The sequence below is a fragment of the Tachyglossus aculeatus genome, chromosome 25 (genome assembly GCF_015852505.1).
Source record: "Tachyglossus aculeatus isolate mTacAcu1 chromosome 25, mTacAcu1.pri, whole genome shotgun sequence".
NCBI lineage: Eukaryota > Metazoa > Chordata > Mammalia > Monotremata > Tachyglossidae > Tachyglossus > Tachyglossus aculeatus.
The window spans coordinates 16419327-16440164 of record NC_052090.1 but is presented as its reverse complement, the minus strand read 5'-3'; the positions used below and the strand labels follow the sequence as shown (position 1 = coordinate 16440164).

Here is a 20838-nt window from a genome sequence, read left to right as displayed (position 1 = left end):
TCCACTTTAGCAGTTTTGTGCCAAACATTTTAGCACTTCCTCCGTGGGTGTTAATGTGTTTGTGTGTCAGTTTTACTATCTGTACCGAGAAAAGAAATCAAGTTGTCAGGGCAGTGAATTCAAATGACTCACCTACATTTTATTTTACTACCCCTTACCTGACAGAACAGCTGAAGGGCTAATTCTGATACCCAGATATACAGCTTGACAGCATGAGAAGCAGTTACTTGAACACATTTAAAGGAGAAATTAGATGTTATATATTTGTTCCAAACCAACCTGGCTGATTTTCTAAAATAATAATAATAATGGTATTTATTAAGTGCTTACTATGGGCAAAGCACTGTTCTAAGCACTGGGGGGGTTACAAGGTGATCAGGTTGTCCCACGTGGGGCTCACAGTCTTCAACCCAATTTTACAGATGAGGTAACTGAGGCTCAGAGGAGTTAAGTGACTTGCTCAAAGTCACACAGCTGACAAGTGGCGGAGCGGGATTTGAACCCATGACCTCTGACTCATGACCTCTGGATCCAAGGCCCATGCTCATTCCCACTGAGCCACGCTGCTTCTCTCTTGATATTCACCCTTCCCCCAAATTCTCATCTATGTGAGTGTTTGATGTTAGAAATGCAGGTTACTGGGCAAACCTGAGCACAAGTGCTGTTTGCTGGAAGGTTTCTAAGGTCCCCAAAGCCTTTGAGAAAAACCTAGATTTAGGATAAACAGGGAATCAATGACCAGTATAATATTCCCTAGAGATAAGGCTAACCTAAGATCATCACAGAATATTTGGGATGCAGAATGGCTTAGTGGATAGAGCACAAGACTGGGAGTTAGAAGGACCTGGATTCTAATAGGGATCCATTTCTGGTCTGCTGTGTGACCTTGGGCAAGTTACTTCACTCCTCTGTGGCTCAGTTCCCTCATCTATAAAATGGGGTTTAAGACTGTGAGCCCCATGCGGGGCAAGGACTGTGTCTAACCTGACAAGTTAGCAGTGCTTAGTACAGTGCCTGGCACATAATACGTGCTTAACAAATACCACTGAAAAGTCCCCCTCAAAAGGCAGGGACTTTGCATTAGAGAAGCAGTATGACCTAGTGGAAAACACACAGGCCAAGGAGTCAGAGGACCTGAGTTCTAATCCTGACTCTGCCACTTACCTGCTGTGTGACTTTGGGCAAGTCACAATGTCTCTGTGGCTCAGTTTTCTCATTTGTAAAGTGGGGATTTGATACCTGTTCTGCCTCCCCAATAGACTACGTGCCCCATGTGGGACAGGAAATGTGGGACAGGGACTCTCTTAGACCTGATTCTCTCATATCTGCCCCAGCACAAAGTGCAGCGCTTGGCACAGAGTAAATGCTTAACAAATATTATTGTTGTTATTATTATTATTATCTGAAGGTTTGGAATTGTTTCAACAGGGACAATCCATTTATTCTAAAGAACAAATGACTAATGCTGAGCAGTAACTACTGGAAAGTCTGGGACAGAGCGGGGTGATAATAATAATAATAATAATGATAGTATTTGTTAAGTGCTTAGTATGTGCCAAGCACTGTTCTAAACGCTGGGGTAGATACAAGGCAATCAGGTTGTCCCATGTGGGGCTCAAAGTCTTAATCCCCATTTTATAGATAAGGTAACTGAGGCACAGATACTTCCCAAGCGCTTAGTACAGTGTTCTGCACACAGTAAGCGCTCAATAAATACGACTGAATGAATGAAGTGACTTGCCCAAAGTCACACAGCTGATAAATGTCGGAGTTGGGATTATAACCCATGACTTCAAACTCCCAAGTCCATGCTCTGTCCACTAAGCCATGATGCTTTTCAGTAGTGCCCCGATCTTAGCTAAAACTCTCATAATAATAATTACGTTATTTGTTAAGTGCTTTAATATGTGCAAGGCACTGCACTAAGGGATGGGGTAGCTAAGAGAAAATCAGGGTGGACATAGTCCCTATCCCATGTGGGGCTCACATGGGAGTTGTGGGGTTGTGAGGCTCACAGCCTTAATCCTCATTTTCCAGATGAGGTAACTGAGGCCCAGAGAAGTAAAGTGACTTGTCCAAGGTAACACAGCAGACAAGTAGCAGAGCAGGGAATAGAACCCATGACCTTCGGACCACTACACCACGCTGCTTCTAATACTCGTCGCTGCCCAGGACAAGCTCCATTCCAACTGAGGTGAGAGGTCCAGTCGAAGGAAACATGAAGCCTTCATTTCTCATAATTTTTCCATCTTCCTCTCATTTACTGTCCCGTTGTTCTCCCTCACCCTCTTACTCTTACTCTTTCCCACCTGCATCAATAGGGCTCCCAGGTGATGACTCAAATTTCTGCTGATGACATCCCCTTCGTGTCTTCTTGCTCTATCAACTCCCCATTTTACGTGCTACAGCAGACCCGTGAAACAGTTCCATCTCTTCATAAAGTGATCATCATCAACAAGTCACGTTCGTTCTTAAAACACTGTTTTGTGTCTGGAGTGGACACTATTTGCAGCCTAATTTTCAATCTGATGAAAAGGAGATTGGGACAAACTTTTTTTTTTTTTGGTTGTGGTTACATGGTTGCCTTGAAAAAAAACCAAACACATCTGGGGCTGTGGTAGGAACCTCTTAATTACTCGAAGATTATTGCTTAGATTCTGGTACCATGGTTTCTCTTTCACTCCCACCATTGTCCGCCTGCTGAGATTCTGGAGACTACCCCGAAACCAAACTATCAACAGCAGCATATGGTATGGAGGTTGAGAAAAGGAGGCACTGGGGGCGGGGAGTGGAGCAGGGGTGCTTAGTGGATAGACCACGGGCCTGGGAGTTAGAAAGACCTGGGTTCTAATCCAGTTCCACCTCTGGTCTGCTGTTTGACCTTGGGCAAGTCACTTTACTTCCCCGTGGCTCCGTTCCCTCATCTATAAAATGGGAAGACTCCCTTCACACAGCCAACCTGCTGATGTCAGGATGCCCGGGGTAGGTTTGGGATAGTGACGGAGACCCAACACTTGCGGTTTGCTACATCTTCACTGTTGGGCAACTGAGCCCAAGATAGAGCAGTTAAGTTTGGGGTAAACCAGTTGTTGTTTTTTAATTGTATGTTAGGCGCTTATGTGCCAGGCTAATCAGGTTGGACACAGTATTAATCACCATTTTACAAATGAGGCACAGAGAAGTTAAGTGACTTGCCCAAGGTCACACAGCAGACAAGTGACGAAGCCTGGTCCTTTGGGCTCCCAGGCTCATGCTCTAACCCACTAGGCTTTGCTGCTTCATCCACTAGGCCACGCAACGCGACACCAGTTCCAGGTGTTGAGTAAATGAATCAAGGGCTAGCAGGTAGGAAACCCTGGCTCTATTTACCCCGACATTTTGGGCTGGCCTCAAACTACGGAAAATCCTGATTTAAAAAAACGTACGTCTTTGGCCTCAAGTCACAAGACATTTTAGGCCTAAACAGCACTTGCACTGAAAAAAAAAACACTTGCAAAGAGTAAATTTCATTTTTAACTGGTGCTGAGATGGTTCCTGGGAGGAAGTGCCCAGAGAAGAAAAAAATTAATTGAGGAAGGAATCTTGGAGGAGGTGGGATTTCAGAAACCCGGAAAGAAGGTCTCCCCATCTTTGGAAACTACTGGAAAGATGGAACTGGTTATTAAAACTTTTTTGCCTCTTTTCACACTCTGGAAATTCCAGACTAAATTACTACAGCTGAGTTTTGAACCACTAAGACTAGTAGTTGTCCACAATGGAAATGCTGACAAACCCTTAACCATGGTAATGCTTAGTGAGCCACAGCATTCTGCAATCAGCATTACATTGTATGCTTTTGTGTGGTGAATCTCGCTCTGATTTTATACTAATAAATGTTTACATACTAGTTGAATCAGCCCATTCTTCACTCCTCCTAACTCCCATCTGGCTCTGACGCTCTACTGCAGGCAGTGCTCTCTCCACCTCTCTATCGACGCACACTCATAAACCCGCCTGTGTGTTGTAGATGAAAAACCTCTCTTGAATCTTTCAACAGGAAATGATCCCCGTTCTGTAGCCCTCCTGCTGAATCATCAAGATGTATTTTTTTGCCTGCACTCCAAGACTTCCCCGAGCTCTGAACCGACTCCAGCCTTCAGTGAATGAATGCGAACTCAAATTTTCAAAGAGATTGCATGCTTTTTAAAGGCAAGGTCGAGAAAAGGGAATCAAATATTTATTGCCCAGAAAACATGCTGCATGATGCAAAGTACTCTAGGGCATTTTTTTTCTGTGATGAAAGTTGAAAGGAACTGATTAAGGAGGCTGGGTCAGAAGCCTTGGTAATCATGGCATATCTGGGGGGCAGGCTGGGGCTGCGGCTCTTTGATAAGGCCCGATAGTAAGCTGTTTTCCGGTTGCCATTAGCTCAGGCCCACTCTTCCCTTTTCCTGCCTCCTCCTCGACAAAGATCCGGAGCCTGTCAAAATGATGATTTCTGGTGGCTGGAAGTCATCAGGTGGGAACATCTGTTCTAACCAGCCATAGCAATGCAAGCTTTTCCCTAAAGTCGAGGGCTGGCCAAAGGTTAAATCATTTCACCTTTTCTGAAAAGTTTCTTCAAAGTGTGAAGGGCTTTCTTTCCTTCCTCTAGCCATAGCTAGATGAAGTGGTTGCTGGGGCTGGAATGGAGTCCCAGGCCACCTAATCTTCCCCAAAAGGAGCAGTGTGGCCTACTGGAAAGAGCCCAGGTGTCAGAGGACCTGGGTTCTAATCTCAGCTCGGTCACTTAATAATAATAACGATGGTATTTATTAAGCGCTTACTTTATGCAAAGCGCTGTTCTAAGCATTGACTGTCTGCTGTGTGACCTTGGGCAAGTAGTTAATCGGCTCTGTGATTCAGTTACCTCATTGGTAAAATGGGGATTCAACTGTCTTGCCTCCGATTAGGATTGTAAGCCCCAATATGCGACAGGGACTCTGTCCAAACTTATTCTTTTGAATTTTTCCCTTTGCTCAGTACAGTGCCTGCATATAGTAAGCCCTTAACTTGTACCAATAAAAACAACAGCAGCAAAAGACCCCAAAAAACAACCCAAACTCTCTCCTCCTCCTGCCCATATGGATACCCTGGAAACATACCCCAATTAATCATAATGCCCTCCCACCAACACAGCCTCCAATTAATCATCCTGTGCTTTCCTCCCCTCACGAACACACACACTCAGGCACATGTGTGCATGGGCGTGCGCACACATATACACACACACAACCACTCAAACCTATTTAGAGGGAGAAAAAATGAAACAAAGCACCAAGATTCACATTTAATTACTAAAGCCGAATGATGAGAACTTAAAAATACTCAGTACCTTTATTTCAGCATGATTCAAATTCATAACTACTCATGCTCGGGTCCCACTCTAGACGGAGCTGATTTGCAGCATGTGAATCTCTTGTAAGGAATTGAAATATTGCCTGTCCCTTTAAGTATCAGGTGTAGCAGACAAACGTCCTCAGAGACTATTAAATGTATTAGGGGGAGATCGATAATATCATTACCGCCTATAACTCCTTTTTCTCCCTACCAACGTTAGTTAATACAGCAGAGCAACGGGCCAACTAATCATGCAGTCTATGCTCAACTACTTGTTCTTCATTTTTAGAGCAGAAGTCATTAGCGAAATGCCTTTTCAATTGAATCCAATATGAAGGAGGAGCACTGGAGCTCTTTACAACTTTATTAGCCTACCTGCTAATGAGCAAGGCCATTTAAAACAAAAATGAAAGAATAGGACAGAAATATTGAAAAACCCAGCATGTTTTTACCAAGGAAAAAAATAAGCTTTTGCTCGCCACTAATGGGGATTTGAGTTATGAGAATAAAGCTAATTACGTGCTGTAAAGCAAACATAAACAATGGCTTATTTTATTTTGTCAAGACTATTATCACCTGTGTTTCAGTACTGAGTCAGGACTGAACAAAATCACTGACCCCAAATTACAGACCATTTAATATCTCTGCACAGTGAAAGGCATCACCAAGCACCACTGTAACAAACGCTCTTTTGTATTTCCAGGGTATTTTTCTCGCAAATTCTTGCCAATTGTCTCCAGAAACTTAAGTCTAATTTCTACACAAGTCTGACGCAAGGCTGACGACCATTATTCCAGTGCAAAATGGTTCAAAATTTCATTTCATCATCCACAACTCACTGCTGCTTAATGGAGCAGGTTTTCATGAAGTGCATAGAGATGCGGACAATATGATAAAAACAGAGGAAATTAAGGAGAATGATGTATTTTATACATATCTACCTCTGGAGACATATTCCACATAGACAAGCTGCCCATCCTCTATATTAAAATATGACACACTGGGCATGTTTCTGAATCTAAAAAGACTCATGCTTGACAAAGCCCCTGATCCAATCTGGACAATCGTTCCAGGACATTCATTCATTCAATCATATTTACTGAGTGCTTACTATGTGCAGAGCACTGTACTAAGTGCTTGGGAAGTACAAGTACAAATTGGCAAAATAGCCCAAAGACAGTGATAGGACAGAAACCAGATTCAATCAATAGGCAGTTATCAGGTACAGGGCACCATACTAAATGCTTGGGAGAATACAATATAAAAGTGTTGGGATTTACAATACCTGCCCCCAAGGAGCTAAAAGTCTATGGGATGGAAACGGGATTCCTGGGATTCTTTGGAGCAGTTCTTAAAGCTGCTGGCTTTCTCTATGCTCCTGAAAAGTTACACAGGGAAAACCTTATACTGTCACTGCTGCACCAATGGAGAGTTGAACCCATTGGGTTCAACAGTTTCTCTCCTCCAAGGATTGTACCCTTGGATTCAGAGCAAGAAAGAAGGGACAGTTCTTTTCTCCTCCATGCACTGGGAAAACACTTTTTCCAGTGCAAGTGGGAAAAACAGCAACAACAACAACAACAATAATAATAATAACATAAAAAACCAAAATAAGAAGAATCGTGGTATTTGTTAATGCTCATTAGGTGCCAAGCACTGAACTAAACACGGGGGTAGATACAAGTGTAAAATAAGAATCAAGCCTGGGTTTTTGGGGGTTGAATCTTGGGTTATATTTGCTTGGGTTGTACGTGTAATCTGTAAATTGGGATTTTGAGCACTTTAGGGCCGGGGTCTTTTCAGGTTCATTTTTGTGGGGGCCCCAGTAAGGCCTCATGTACACAGCAGCCTCTCAATAGGTGATTGTTGGCTGACTGACAAACTGAACCACTAAGTTTGGAAGTGAACTTAACGTGAACTTCATACCCACACCCAATCACCCACTGGGCCTCCCCGTCATGTCCTTTTCTGCTCAAAGTATAGGCCTGGGACAAGGATGAAGAGAGATGGTGGGGTTGGGGTGGAGGGGTGATGTCGGTGGTGGTATGAGCCTGGCCTTACTTGGGAATAGGTCTTTGGGGAGAACTGGGACACAGAAGACCTGGATCTCCTGGCTCCCAAGTCTTTGCAATGTTCAGGCCACAGTTCCTGCCTGCAATTTACCCTGACAGACTGAAAATGGGGGTTTCTGTTTAGAATCCAGACAAATGCCCTCAGGACCTGGTTATACATTGCTAATGGCCATACCAAGCCTGTCCCGGGTAACTTGTGGCGGTGAGAGCTGCTGAAACGTCACTGTTGTTGCTGTTGTCTCCCAATCCATTCATTCATTCGATCGCGTTTACTGAGCGCTTACTGTGTGCAGAGTACTGTACTAAGTGCTTGGGAGAGTACAATATAACCATAAACAGACACATTCCCAGCCCACAACGAGCTTAAATCTTACAGTTTACAACCCATGACGCCTGCAAACAGGGACACCCAACTCAATCCTGGTCCTAAGATAGTCTGGTTCTCTAGAAGGACCCACAGGACCCAGTCTCGCTCCCAGTCATCCAGGGGATCCAGGTAAGGCTAACACAATACTGAAGACCCCGCTAGAGAGGTGTGGGTGGAACTGAGGGTTGCTGATGGCTTGGTACCCCAAAATGAACTGGACTCCAATCCTTGGGGTTGAGGATGAGTCCTGGATCTGAATCTTTTTTTCTTTTATGGTATTTGTTAAAAGCTTACCTATGTGCCAGGTACTGTTCTAAGCGCTGGGGTAGATACAACATAATCAGGTTGGACACAGTCTCTGTCCCGCATGTGGCTCACAATCCTAATCCTCATTTTACAGATGAGGTAACTGAGGCACAGAAAAGTCAAGTGATTCACCCAAGGTCACAGAGCAGACAAGTGGCAGAACGGGGATTAGAACCCAGTTTCTTCTGACTTTCAGGCCCGTTCTCTATCTACTAGGACCATGCTGCTGATTCAACATGTTGCATTGTACTCTCCCAAGTGTTTAGTACAGTGCCCTGCACACAGTAAGTGCTCAATAAATATGATTGAATGAATGAATGAATGAATGACATGCTCACCTTGGGCTCAGGGATACTGAGAGGGAGTGGGCAGCTTGGCCTGTTCTTTGGGACCCTAGCAGGAAACCTTAACTCAACCCCAACTTTTTGAACAGTCCAAAACCCCTCTGCGATTCCCCAAGCACTCCAAGGGAGCAAGAGTTGACTGCATTTCCCTCACGCTTGGGTTGTCAGTCTGACACCCTAAGCAGATGGCGAGCAGCCTAATCTTTTCAATCTCAGTGGTTTCTGTACAAAGAAGAATAAGCACTGAACTTTTCCAGGAAAGAAAGCACCAGGGCCTTCTCTGTACTTCAGCAGTGGACCCCAGATGGCCTCGAACAGGGGTGTTTCACAGGGGCACTAATTGGGAAATTTCAAGGTGTGCTGTGAGTCTACACAGTCTTCAGATAGCTGCTTCGCTTAGCATGCCCTTTGACAGAAGGCAGGATCTGGAGCATTATGTCTCAGGAATGCCAACTACCAGCCATCATCATTTGCTGTGGCTGAGTTGGAAAATTCTGTATTTTTTTGGGTGGATCAGTTCAAGTTGCCTGGGGTCTCAGGGAAATCGGTGTTAATATTAGTGTCTTGCACTTGGCTCTGCAGCATCTTAGCAATCACGGACTCACCATGAATGACCCTCATGGAGTCTTGGCCAAACCTAGCAGGGTTATCTATCTGGAAAGTGATATCAGAATGCCTGCTGTCAAGGCTATCACTCTCCGCATGGGCATTCTGGACAATACAGATTTTTTTTAAAGGTCATCTTTCATCTGGAGTTGTCCTGGTCAGTGTTTCTTGATCTATTTTTCAGATACCACTCAGTTGGGTCCCTGAGTTCTGACCTGTACCACTGGAATCTCTCTGCAAACAAGGCTTGCAGGAACTGTAAATAAACCTGTTTATATTTAAAGATTACTTACATTCAGTTGATTCATTGAAGCAACCAAACATAAGAATTATGCCCATTCTCCTTTAGTGGATTGTGACCTATAGAAAGATCCTGGATTGAGTATTGCCTGGTAACTTTTTATGTAGGATTCATTCAATCGTATTTACTGAGCACTTACTGTGTGCAAAGCACTGTACTAAGAGCTTGGGAAGTACAAGTTGGCAAAATATAGAGATGGTTCCTACCCAACAACGGGCTCACAGTCTAGAAGGGGGAGACAGACAACAAACAAAAAAGGATCCAAAGTGAAACCTTTGAGCAGTTCGTGTACCAGGAGCCATTTGTACAACCTCAACACATATTACCATAGCTAAGGTAGAAGGTCATGGGTTCTAATCCCCGCTCTGCCACTTGTCTGCTGGGTGACCTTGGGCAAGTCACTTAACTTCTCTGTGCCTCAGTTACCTCATCTGTAAAATGGGGATTGAGATTGTGAGCCCCATGGGGGACAAGCGCTTAGTTAAGCGCTTAGTATAGGGCTCTGCACACAGTAAGAGCTCAATAAATACGATTGAATGAATGACAAGGGGCTGCATCCAAACCGATTTACTTGTATTCACCTCAATATTTAGCCTGGCACATAGTAAATGCTTAACAAGTACCATTGTTATTATTATTGTTATTATTACTATTATTATTTTGTCTCCCTGAACCGTGCAAACTGATGACAACATTGGGTGTAGTGGTTGCTTCACAGTAACAACTGTTGCTGTCAGCAAGGGAGGGGAATGGGCAGAGGACGAGGAGGAAAGGATGGGTGAGGGAAGGGAAGGAAGGGTGAAGGAGGAAAGGGAAGGGGGAGGAGAGAGAGACAGAGACAGAGAGAGAAAGACAGAGGGGAAAAGTGGGGAGGGAATCAGATACAATAGGCTGCAGACTCCTGACTTAATAAGTATAACAATAATGATAATAGTGACTGTGGTACTTGCTAAGCTCTTACATAACAGGGCACTGTACTAAGCACTGGAGATAATCAGGTTGGATACAGCCCCTGTCTGACATGGGGCTACAGTCTAAGAGTGATGTGAAGTATCACTAGCAAGACTAAATCTACCGATTAGAAAGCACTGGTTTAGGTGGACTGTCAGGATGGTCCTAAATTCACAGGACAGTAATGTCTATGTATGTATGTATGTATGTATGCATATATATTTATGCCTCTTCTTCTCTTTCCTTCTGAGATCCATCCTATTAACACGGGACTGGGAGGTGGGAGACCTGCATTCCTGTTCCCGCTGTGCCCCTCATCACTGTGTGACCTTGGGCAACCTCTCTGGGTTTAAATTTCTTCATCTGTAAAACCAGGGATAAAATAGATTGGGAATCCCATGTGGCAGAGGGACTGTGTCCGATCTCATAGTCTTTACCTAACCTATCACTTAGAACATAGTTAATTCTTAACAAGTGTGATGCTAATAGCTAGCATGTCTAATAATAATCACCAATAGCTATTCTTTCTTAAAAACACGTCTGGTGTTGTTCATGAGCAATAAGTTATCTTAACGGGAAGCAGGGAATCTGACAACTCACTTGCTCTAATAATAATAATAATAATGATGGCATTTATTAAGCACTTACTTACAAAGCACTGTTCTAAGCGCTTGGGAGGTTACAAGGTGATCAGGTTGTCCCTCGGGGGGCTCACAGTCTTCATCCCCATTTTACAGATGAGGTAACTGAGACCCAGAGAAGTTAAGTGACATGCCCAAAGTTACACAGCTGACAAGTGGTGGAGCCAGGATTTGAACCCATGACCTCTGACTCCAAAGCCTGTGCTCTTTCCACTGAGCCACGCTGCTCTAGTCCTTCAGAGTCCACAATTTGCTCTATATAAAATATTTAATGACATTTTATAATCCTTAGGTTTACTCTCCTCATTTTGGAAGGCAAATCTAACATTTCCCCACATGTATAAATGTTTCACGCAGAGATAATCAGATTTTTAAAAAAATTTTTCAATTTTTGCCATTGCTTCTAGCTCTGTGGTTCTTAGATGCCTGAGGAGTAGGAATGGATTGCCACGTATCGAAAAGCAAAGGTCATTTGTTCTGTCTAAAGGAAATAGTGTTAGAAATTTAAGATTGATTGGAAATGTTCATCCTAGTTCTGAATGGTGAGATTGCTGAACAGGAATTATTTGGTAACTACTGGGAGATTTCAACAACAGTCTTGGTACAGCTCAGCTGCTATAAAATATGCTTTGCTTCATCCAGTTCTAGACTCTGCCAGCCTAAAGCGTGAGGAATTTTCATTAACTTATTTATTTAATAAGGAAAGAGAACTGAGGAAGAGTTTTCACAGATAGACGTGTATTTGTCTTGCACCAACTTTCATCGAGGGAATGTAATTTTTGGAATTTCAAGAACATCACGTTTCTCATTTGATTTTCTTATCGCTTTAAAGGGGGGATTTCTCCCCAAAGAGATGGCAGGTGGGAGATGGAGGAATGGTTTGAAAAAATGCTGTTTGCTTGTACTCCTCAAATAGGGTCTCTAGATACACGGATTTCTTCTTCTAATTCCAGGCACTTTAAAAGTCACACACCCAAATCACTGCAGGCTTCAAGACCTCTTTCTGTCTGCTAAATTGAAACATTGCAGATATTTTAATTAGCAAGTATTTGCAAAGTACTTCACAGGTTCAATGCCTCCTCACTAGTCTCATGTATAATTGGCAGTTTCATTATTACATAAACATGAGAGGAATCTTTTAGTATGAGAGATTTATGGAAATACACTTTTCTGTTATCCTGGAGCTATTCTGACTCTGTTCCTTTTCCACATTTCATTTTCCTCTTCTGGAGGGGCAGTGCCTCGCTTCTCAAGACCCAGGTCAATTTAATTCTCATCTGGGAGCAGTGGCACGGTCTCCGGTTCATTCGTAAGCAGAGCTCATCTACAAGCAGCAGGGAGTGTGTTTGGACTCTCTTTCCCTGAGGAGAAGCATTTTCACTTCAAAATGTGAAGAAAGTCTCAAAGTTGTACTTTGGCTGCCTTGCCTTTCTTTGTTGCCGACTTGACTGAACTGATCTAACAGGTAGCTGAGTTTTCTAATCTCCCAAACCATTGGCTTTTCTATTATGAAACCTCCTGCCAATGAAAATTATTTTACTTGTACATATCTATTCTATTTATTTTATTTTGTTAGTATGTTTGGTTTTGTTCTCTGTCTCCCCCTTTTAGACTGTGAGCCCACTGTTGGGTAGGGACTGTCTCTATATGTTGCCAACTTGTACTTCCCAAGCACTTAGTACAGTGCTCTGCACACAGTAAGTGCTCAATAAATATGATTGATTGATTAATTGATTAAGCTGCCCTCCAACTGGGTTGGAGTCCTAATGTCATTGGATGGATCAGCTTTGGTGGGGGGCAGAGGGGGTGGGGGTGCACCCTGCTATCTCCAGATTGGTTAGAAAACAGTTTCAGTGTAAAGACCCAAAGTCCTGGATCAGAAATGTTAATATGTGAGGGAGGAGGCCCTGGAAGGAAGGAGGAAAATGGAAATCTGAAAAGAAAATGGTGATCGGGAAGTGAGGGATTCTTACTAGTTTCAAAGAGGGGTCCAGAATTCATGGATCTGTAGGCCATTAGAAATTCCTGGGCCTCAGGTCTCTTTGGAATGAGTAAGGTGTGCTATGTAACACTGAATTTGGAGCAAGGCAATTACACACAGACTCCTTGCAGGAAGAACAGAAGCAAAGCCATTACTGGACTGGGCCCACAATTCATCCAACCCTGGATTCTACCTCTGGCCGTGATAATATGGAGCTTGAGGGAACGGAGTGAAAGTTGACCTCCTCATGGCTGTCAGTGCCATCTAACATCCCTAATTTTTCTCTTTAAATCCCTATTGTTCTTTCTGTACTCTAATTTGGACTTTTCATTCACAAATTTATCTACATTCTTAACTCTCAAAGGAGTTTGATGTACATAAGACTTCCTGACTGTACAGTGGGTTGAGCAGTTCTGCAGTCTCCAGCCAAAGGCAGGACCATTTGGGCCCCAGAACCCCCCTTTAACATGATTTGGATAGTCTTAGTCTTAGTCTGGGAGGTCTGTCCCTTCTTCAACATCTCCTTTTCCATGGATTCCCAAGCAGTCACCTGCACCTTGAGTTCTTGACTTTCTTCCATGGATAAAAGACCTATTCTCTAGCCCCCTTTAGACTTTGCTCCATTCGCACATACTGTTTCTAGCCCACAGCTGAGTGCAATATCTGTCACACAGCAAGCCCTTAAAAAATACCATGATTACTATTATTATTATTCAAGGGAGGCACAAAGTGTCCTAGAAGGACTTTCATTCAACAATTTCCTCTTAAACAATTTTAAATTTGTCTGCCCCTAGATAGGCAACGTTTACATCAAGGGTATGGCATCACACTCCCCTCGTACATTCAGATTTTAAATTCTCTTTTCAAAATGTCGAATTGCCATTTGTGGATTTTTTCCCCCTTCTTTATGTGGTTCAACTCCATTTTCCCTTTTACTGTCCACTTTCCCTCTGTCAAGTTTCTCCTATGGGAAAAGCACTAAGACAGACAAAGAGGAGCTACAGGAGAAAAACTTATATTGTACGGAGTACCTACCGTGCCTTTGTAATGACAGGATATCTGGAAAGCATCAGTAAAATGCCTTTGACGTTCTATTTGCAAACCAGTCCTGCAGATACCTTCATTAAACTTAAAGAATAAGTTAATTAAGCGCTAACTTGGAAACGATCCTTTCTGGAAAAATTTGGTGGCGCCCAAAATCCATGGCCAAACACCAATCAATCTGATGAACAGAAGCCCTTCCCTCAGTGATGTTCTGCTTCTGCCAATTATCTCAGGCATAGACTCTAAATGTACAAAGCGGTGGGTCTCTTTTTTAACTCGGACCATTCCTCTGCAATAAGCTTTGAGAAATGCCTGTTGCTTTTACACTCCTAAGTCTTCCCCTGGCCTAGCAGAAAATCTCATTTTTTTTTAGGCTGGAGGCCAGTTGGGGGCACGTAGAATTGTTTCTCTCTGTAACTCAGTGGTGACAAGAAATACTGAGGAAAAGATTGCGCATCAGTCACGTAGTCAAGAGAAAAAGCAGGAAGCACAGCGGACTACTTTGCAGAGGGCAGCGGGAGAGTGGTGTAAGTGCTTAGCACAGTGCTCTGCCGCCCAGTAAGCACTCGATGCTGACTTTATAGAAAGCAGTCGTTTATGAATCTCTACACAGATGACGAAACGGTCATGGAGAGCTCTTACCTTGGAGGGCCTGAAGGGTGTGAGTCTGGACGACAATGCAGAGCTGCAGGACCAGCTGAGGGGCACTCTCCAAGAAGGTGGCCAGCAGATGCAGCATGCTCACATCTGCATACTCGTACACCATCTTCCAATAAAAACGCCATCTGTCGTTCTCCCCGCTCCGGCGGCTGCGGATCCCTAAGTATATCGTGTGGAAATATCTAGACAAAACACAAGAGTAGAAAAAGGAGATGCATGATCGTTCGTAGTTCCAAGGCTCTAACCCATTTTCCCCCCGAAACACCTCACACACGAGACAAGAAGCAGTGTGGCCTAGTGCTTAGAGCACGCACCTGAGAGCCAGAAGGACCTGGGTTCTAATCCCGGCTCCAACACTTGACTTCTGTGTGACCTTGGGCAAGTCACCTCACTTCTCTGTACCTCACTTACCTCATCTGTAAATTGGGGATTAATACTGTAAACCCCATGTGCAACAAAGACTGTGTCCAACCTGAGTAGCCTGTATCAACCCCAGCGCTTAATAATAATAATAATGATGGCATTTATTAAGCGCTTACTATGTGCAAAGAACTGTTCTAAGCGCTGGGCACTGTTCTAAGCACTGGATAATAATGATGGCATTTATTAAGTGCTTATTATGTGCAAAGCACTGTTCAAAGCGCTGGGGAGGTTACAAGGTGATCAGGTTGTCCCACAGTCTTAATCCCCATTTTACAGATGAGTGAACTGAGGCACAGAGAAGTTGTGTGACTTGCCCAAATTCACACAGCTGACAACTGGCGGAGCCGGGATTTGAACCCATGAACTCTGACTCCAAAGCCCATGCTCTTTCTACTGAGCCACAATTCTAGCTACAGAGCTTGGTACATAGTAAGAGCCTAATGAATAAAAGAGACAACTAAACTATTAAAGAAAAGGTGATTTCGGATCCATGTAATATTCTGAGTGGTTCAAAAATTCAAGACAAACGGTGCTTTTGCAAAACTAGTTTTAGTCTTAACTTGTTCCTGGATGAAGTACAGGAGACGGAAATCCAGACAGGGCTAAAGTGGTCACTTAGGGACATGATGGGTTGCGAAATCAGAATTTCGAGCTTCATTATAACAGGATGGGCTCTGGGGCACTTGGCCACAGGAAACCTGATTGCCCTGGAACCTTTGTCCGAAGTTTTCTCACAGCACATCTTGTAGCCCTTCTGCCAACCCTGTAGTTCTCAATCAGCCATCAAGAAATCATGTGGGCCAGCTTCCTGCTTCTAGGCATGACTAATGCATCCTGACAGATGGCTGCCCACCTCCAGGGATGAGACTCTAAGGCCTCACTTGGGAGCCTGTTGCACTGTTTTAACACACACAGACAGAAGGAAGAACTTCTTGACTATGTAACTGCCTCTCTTCTGCTGCTACATTTCCAGCCCATTTTTTCTTCAATCAATCGGTGGTATGTGCTGAGTGCTTACTGGGTACAGAGCACTATACTGAGCACTTGGGAGAGTATGATAAGATAGATCGGGGCCCTCAAAGAGCTTCTGCTTTTGATTGATAGTATTAATTAATCTTGATTAGTCCTTTCATTGACCTGGAGAAACATTAGCCAGCATTTTCCTCATCTAACAAGCTGTTTGACTTGAAGACAATTATTGTTATCCTCCACCTCTTCCATTCCAGTGAACTTCTTTGACTTTTTCCTCACTAAATCAATCAATCAATCATATTTTTTGAGCGCATACTGTGTGTACAGCACTGTGCTAAGCGCTTGGGATGTACAAGTTGGCAACATATAGAGACGGTCCCTAACCAACAGTGGGCTCACAGTCTAGAAGACTGCTAAAACCCTTTGACATTTCATCTGCTATTTCAGATGAAGCAAATATGAAATGATTAGAGGCAAATTACTCCAGTCCTCTCCAACCCAGCCAAATATACAACCTTAAACACGGTTGTGCGGTGTCCACAGACTTCTTGGAATATGTCATGGACTGGGCTCAGACCTGCAGAGAGTTGAAGTAGGATTCATGGTCCCATAAGCGACCTGAGTTTTCTCATTTCCACCATCCTCAGGGTTCTAATCCCAGCTCTGCGACCTTGAGTAAGTCACTTGTCTTTCCTGAGATTCAATTTCCTCATTTGCAAAATAATAATAACTGGGGTATTTGTTAGGCACTTACTATGTGCTAGGCACTGTACCAAGAGCTGGGGTGGATACAAGCAAATCAGGTTGGACACAGTCCCTGTCCCATGTAGGGCTCACAGTCTCAATCCCCTTTACAGATGAGGTAACTGAGGCACACAGAAGTGAAGTGACTTCCTCAACGTCACACAGCAGACATGTGGTGGAGCCAGGATTAGAACACATTACCTTCTGAATTCCAGGCCCGTGCTCTATCCACCACGTCATGCTCCTTCTCATGGGGATTCAATATCAGCTCTTCCTCCTATTTAGACTGTGAGTCCAATGTGGGACAGGGACCGTGTCCAATCTGATTATCTTGTACTTACTCCAGGGCAGTGCCTTGTTAAGTAAGTGTTTAACAAGTACCACAAGAACAGTGCCTGACAAATACTCAATTATTATGATTATCCCCAGAGAGAAGCACCTATCACTTCAGCTGTTCTCAGACAGCCCTGAAATGCTGCAGAACACAAAGCCACTTGAAAAGGGATGGCTGCTCTACATGCTTCTGAGGAATCAGTATTTGCATCAAAACCAATAAATTTATAACACATCAAACAAGGTTGGATGAAAATATGACTCCAAGAGAAAATGAAAGCTGAAAGGAGAGTTTACTATGTCCCACACAATCACCGCCCGGGAAAAAGTGAAGCTACAATGGAGTGCTCATTCCAGTGGGACTCTAGGTGGAAGGTGGAAGGGACTGTTAAATTAATATTTCAGTGAAAGCCCAACATAACACTACAGCCAGGCCTCAAAATAATCACATCTCCAGGCCGACTTAAATTGGCTCGGATTTTTCAGTGTTTTGGATGCAGATGACAAGGCAGGCACCACTTACAACTCCACACAGATGTCTCACCTGCCTTCAAGAAGAATTACACCTCATTATCTCACTTCTTGAAACCTTATTACAGGGTCTACATCAAATGCTCCAGTAGCATCGGTGTCATGGATGAGAGCAGGTTACAATTGCAGGTTTAGGCTCATTTTGTTTCTAGGTTTCACCTGGCTCACCCCACAGATGTTCTGTGATGCCAAAGTCATGAGTGGGTGAACGCTTTCTCAGGTTTTTTGTTCTGGACTGGATGGGCCACTGGGGCTTGAACTCTGCTGAGCAGTGCTGAAATATTTGCTCTCGCCATCACCTTCAAGTGACAGGAATTTGATACTTAATATTGCTTTTTTTCCTCAGTTAAAACAACAAATATTTGGCTCCTTTGTGTATCTCAAACAGTTTTTCAGAATAAGATGGAATAGCAATTTCATCTTTCATGTTCAAGCAATATGTCCTCCCACCTATTATTCTCAAGAGATACTGAAATAATTTAGAAATGTCTAATTGGAAGAAACTTCTCATCTCAACCTGAAACACAGACACGAGTAGGCCCATTTAATCCTGGCGCTCAGCCATCCCAGTGACCATTTTTATTCATCAACTAAAAGTATTTACTGAGTGCTTACTGTGTGCAGAGTACTGTACTAAGAGCTTGGAAGAGTAAAAACAAAGGCAGTCACAATCCCTGCCTTCAAGAAACTTATAATTCATTGGGGAAGAAAGGCACTACAATATTACAGTTAGGAAAAGCAATTGAGTTTAAATATATGAACAAGGGCAGTGGAGGGAAGGGGTTGGGATGAGTTAGTGCTTAGAGGGGAGGACTAAAGTGCATAGGTGATGGCAATGGGGCAATCTACTGATAAGGTGAGGGGAGGAGAGATTAGTCAGGGAAGACTTCACCCTTATTAAATTCTCACAGGAGTAAAGGAGAAGGAGCTGACAGAAAGAGGGAGAGAGGAATCGACTTAGAGAAACGGACAACCAGCCTCCCATTGCTGTGCAGATTATTCCCGAATGAGGAGTGAAATGTTTGTCTTCCAATTCTGGGATTAAGACAACAACCCATCAAATCTTTCTGTTCCCTCACTACCTTTTTGCTTACTCATTTTCCAATTTCAAATAAAGAACTCTATTCCTTTTTCAATCAGGCAAGATCTCCTATCACACCCCAGTAGGGAAGGTGGTCACACTGATTTCAGCAGCACAGTGAAAATACGGCACTTTGAAATTGGCTGAATGCACCCCACTATTTCCAATGGTGCCTACTTTTTGGGCTTCTCCTTCCTATAATAAAGAACTTTTTGACTTGTCACGCTTGAAAAACAAGGCAGCCCTGAGACTGCTGCTGCTCTGTAGATTGGGACTATCGGAGTTCTAAGTCAACGTTATCAGAGGCCATGTCTCCATGAGCCCAGAAGTCCCCCATTGTGGGGGCTGAAACCTTCGACACGGGCGGCAGGGGCTGGAACAGTGCAGCCCTGCAACTCTGCCATTACCATCGCTACAGCCTGGCCCAAGGTTTGCTCACACACCAAATTCCACAGTGTACCTCCCAGATGCTCTCAGTCATTTCCACTTCCATACCTAAGAACCCTCCACAACTTTTCTGCCAACGCTGGGGAGCTCAGCCGGCGTAAAGCTCAGGAAAGGTTGCCTTTTCATGAACACACCAATGGGGTTAAGAACCAGTGTAAAGCTACTGCTAGAGCAAATAAGAGAATCCAATCTCCTACCCTAGTTTTTAGGCCATTTCCCGCTGCTTAGCGTTTCAGCCCCACTTCATCATCATCATCATCATCATCAATCCTATTTATTGAGCGCTTACTATGTGCAGAGCACTGTACTAAGTGCTTGGGAAGTACAAATTGGCAACATATAGAGACAGTCCCTACCCAACATTGGGCTCACAGTCTAAAAGGGGGAGACAGAGAGCAAAACCAAACATACTAACAAAATAAAATAAATAGAATAGCTATGTACAAGTAAAATAAATAAATAAATAGAGTAATAAATATGTACAAACATATATACATATATACAGGTGCTGTGGGGAAGGGAAGGAGGTAAGATGGGGGGGATGGAGGGGGGAGAGGCATTTATTAAGTGCTTGCTATGTGCAAAGCACTGTTCTAAGCATTTTTGATTGGGATCAGAGTTGACCCCAGGCAGTCGGGAATGAAAACTATTTAGACTGTCAGCTCCTTGACGGCAGGGATCCTGTCTATCTTGCACTCTCCCTAGTGCTTAGTGTAGTGCTCTGCATATAATATCCACTCAATAAGTAAAACGGATTCTTACCCATCTAGGTTGTATCCTGACTTAAGGTGCAGGACTTATCACCACAGTCAAGAAAGACGGTCAAGTAATTTTAATTTTTGATTTAAGGATGGCATCCCTCTTGAAACCTCAGATAGAAGATTATATTTATAATCAGATACATGAAACATATAGAGCACTAAATCTTCCAACTGTAAACTTCATGGCCATTTGCAATTTATCAAAATTTCTCTGGTCCACAATAATGAATTTTTCCCTGTTGGCTGGCTCCCTGCCCCATCACTGAACTCAAAACCCACTAATATCTGCCTACAGAAACATACCTTCACAAATAAATCAACTTGTCACCTATCATCTATCTGTGCATCCATCCAACTCTAAATACAAAAAAATTAACCAAAAGAGGAAGCAGAGTTTATTAAACACACTGCCTGATTTTCTTTAAGCTCGCTGCCCGATTTCCTTTATGCTTGAATGGATTTCTTTTAAGATCTGCAACAAAAGCACATGATGCATATACCACTTAACTCCAAAGCCGGGTCTTCCATGTTCAATTTATTCCTCTGACTTCAGTGTCCACAGATGTTTTTATGTCTGTCTCCCTGTTAGAACATAAATTTCTCGTGGGCAGGGACTGAGCCTTACACCTCTGCTGTACCTTCCAGTGTGCTTAATACAGGGTATTGCACTCAGTAGGTGTTCAAAAAATACCAATACTATGTCCCTTCCAAAAAGCTTCCACCAAAATTACTGTGATTTGAGAAGAAGGGGATGGGAAAGGATGCATTAAGTCATATGGATCTGGGTTCTAATCCTGAATCCGCCACATGCCTGTTCCGTTACCTTGGCATGTCACGACTTCTGTGGGCCTCAGTTTCCTCATCTGTAAAATGGGAACTCAACACCTGCTCTCCCTTTGCCCAGACTGTCAGCCC

General features: G+C 43.5%; 1 protein-coding gene across 1 annotated transcript in view; it reads right to left on the bottom strand.

Moving 5' to 3' along the window:
- XKR4 (XK related 4) overlaps nt 1-20838 on the bottom strand; it is a 271531-nt gene that overhangs the window by 93999 nt on the left and 156694 nt on the right. Inside the window, exon 3 of the mRNA XM_038766523.1 lies at nt 14614-14813. Coding sequence (XP_038622451.1) covers nt 14614-14813 — 200 coding nt within the window. The remainder of the gene's footprint in view (nt 1-14613; nt 14814-20838) is intronic.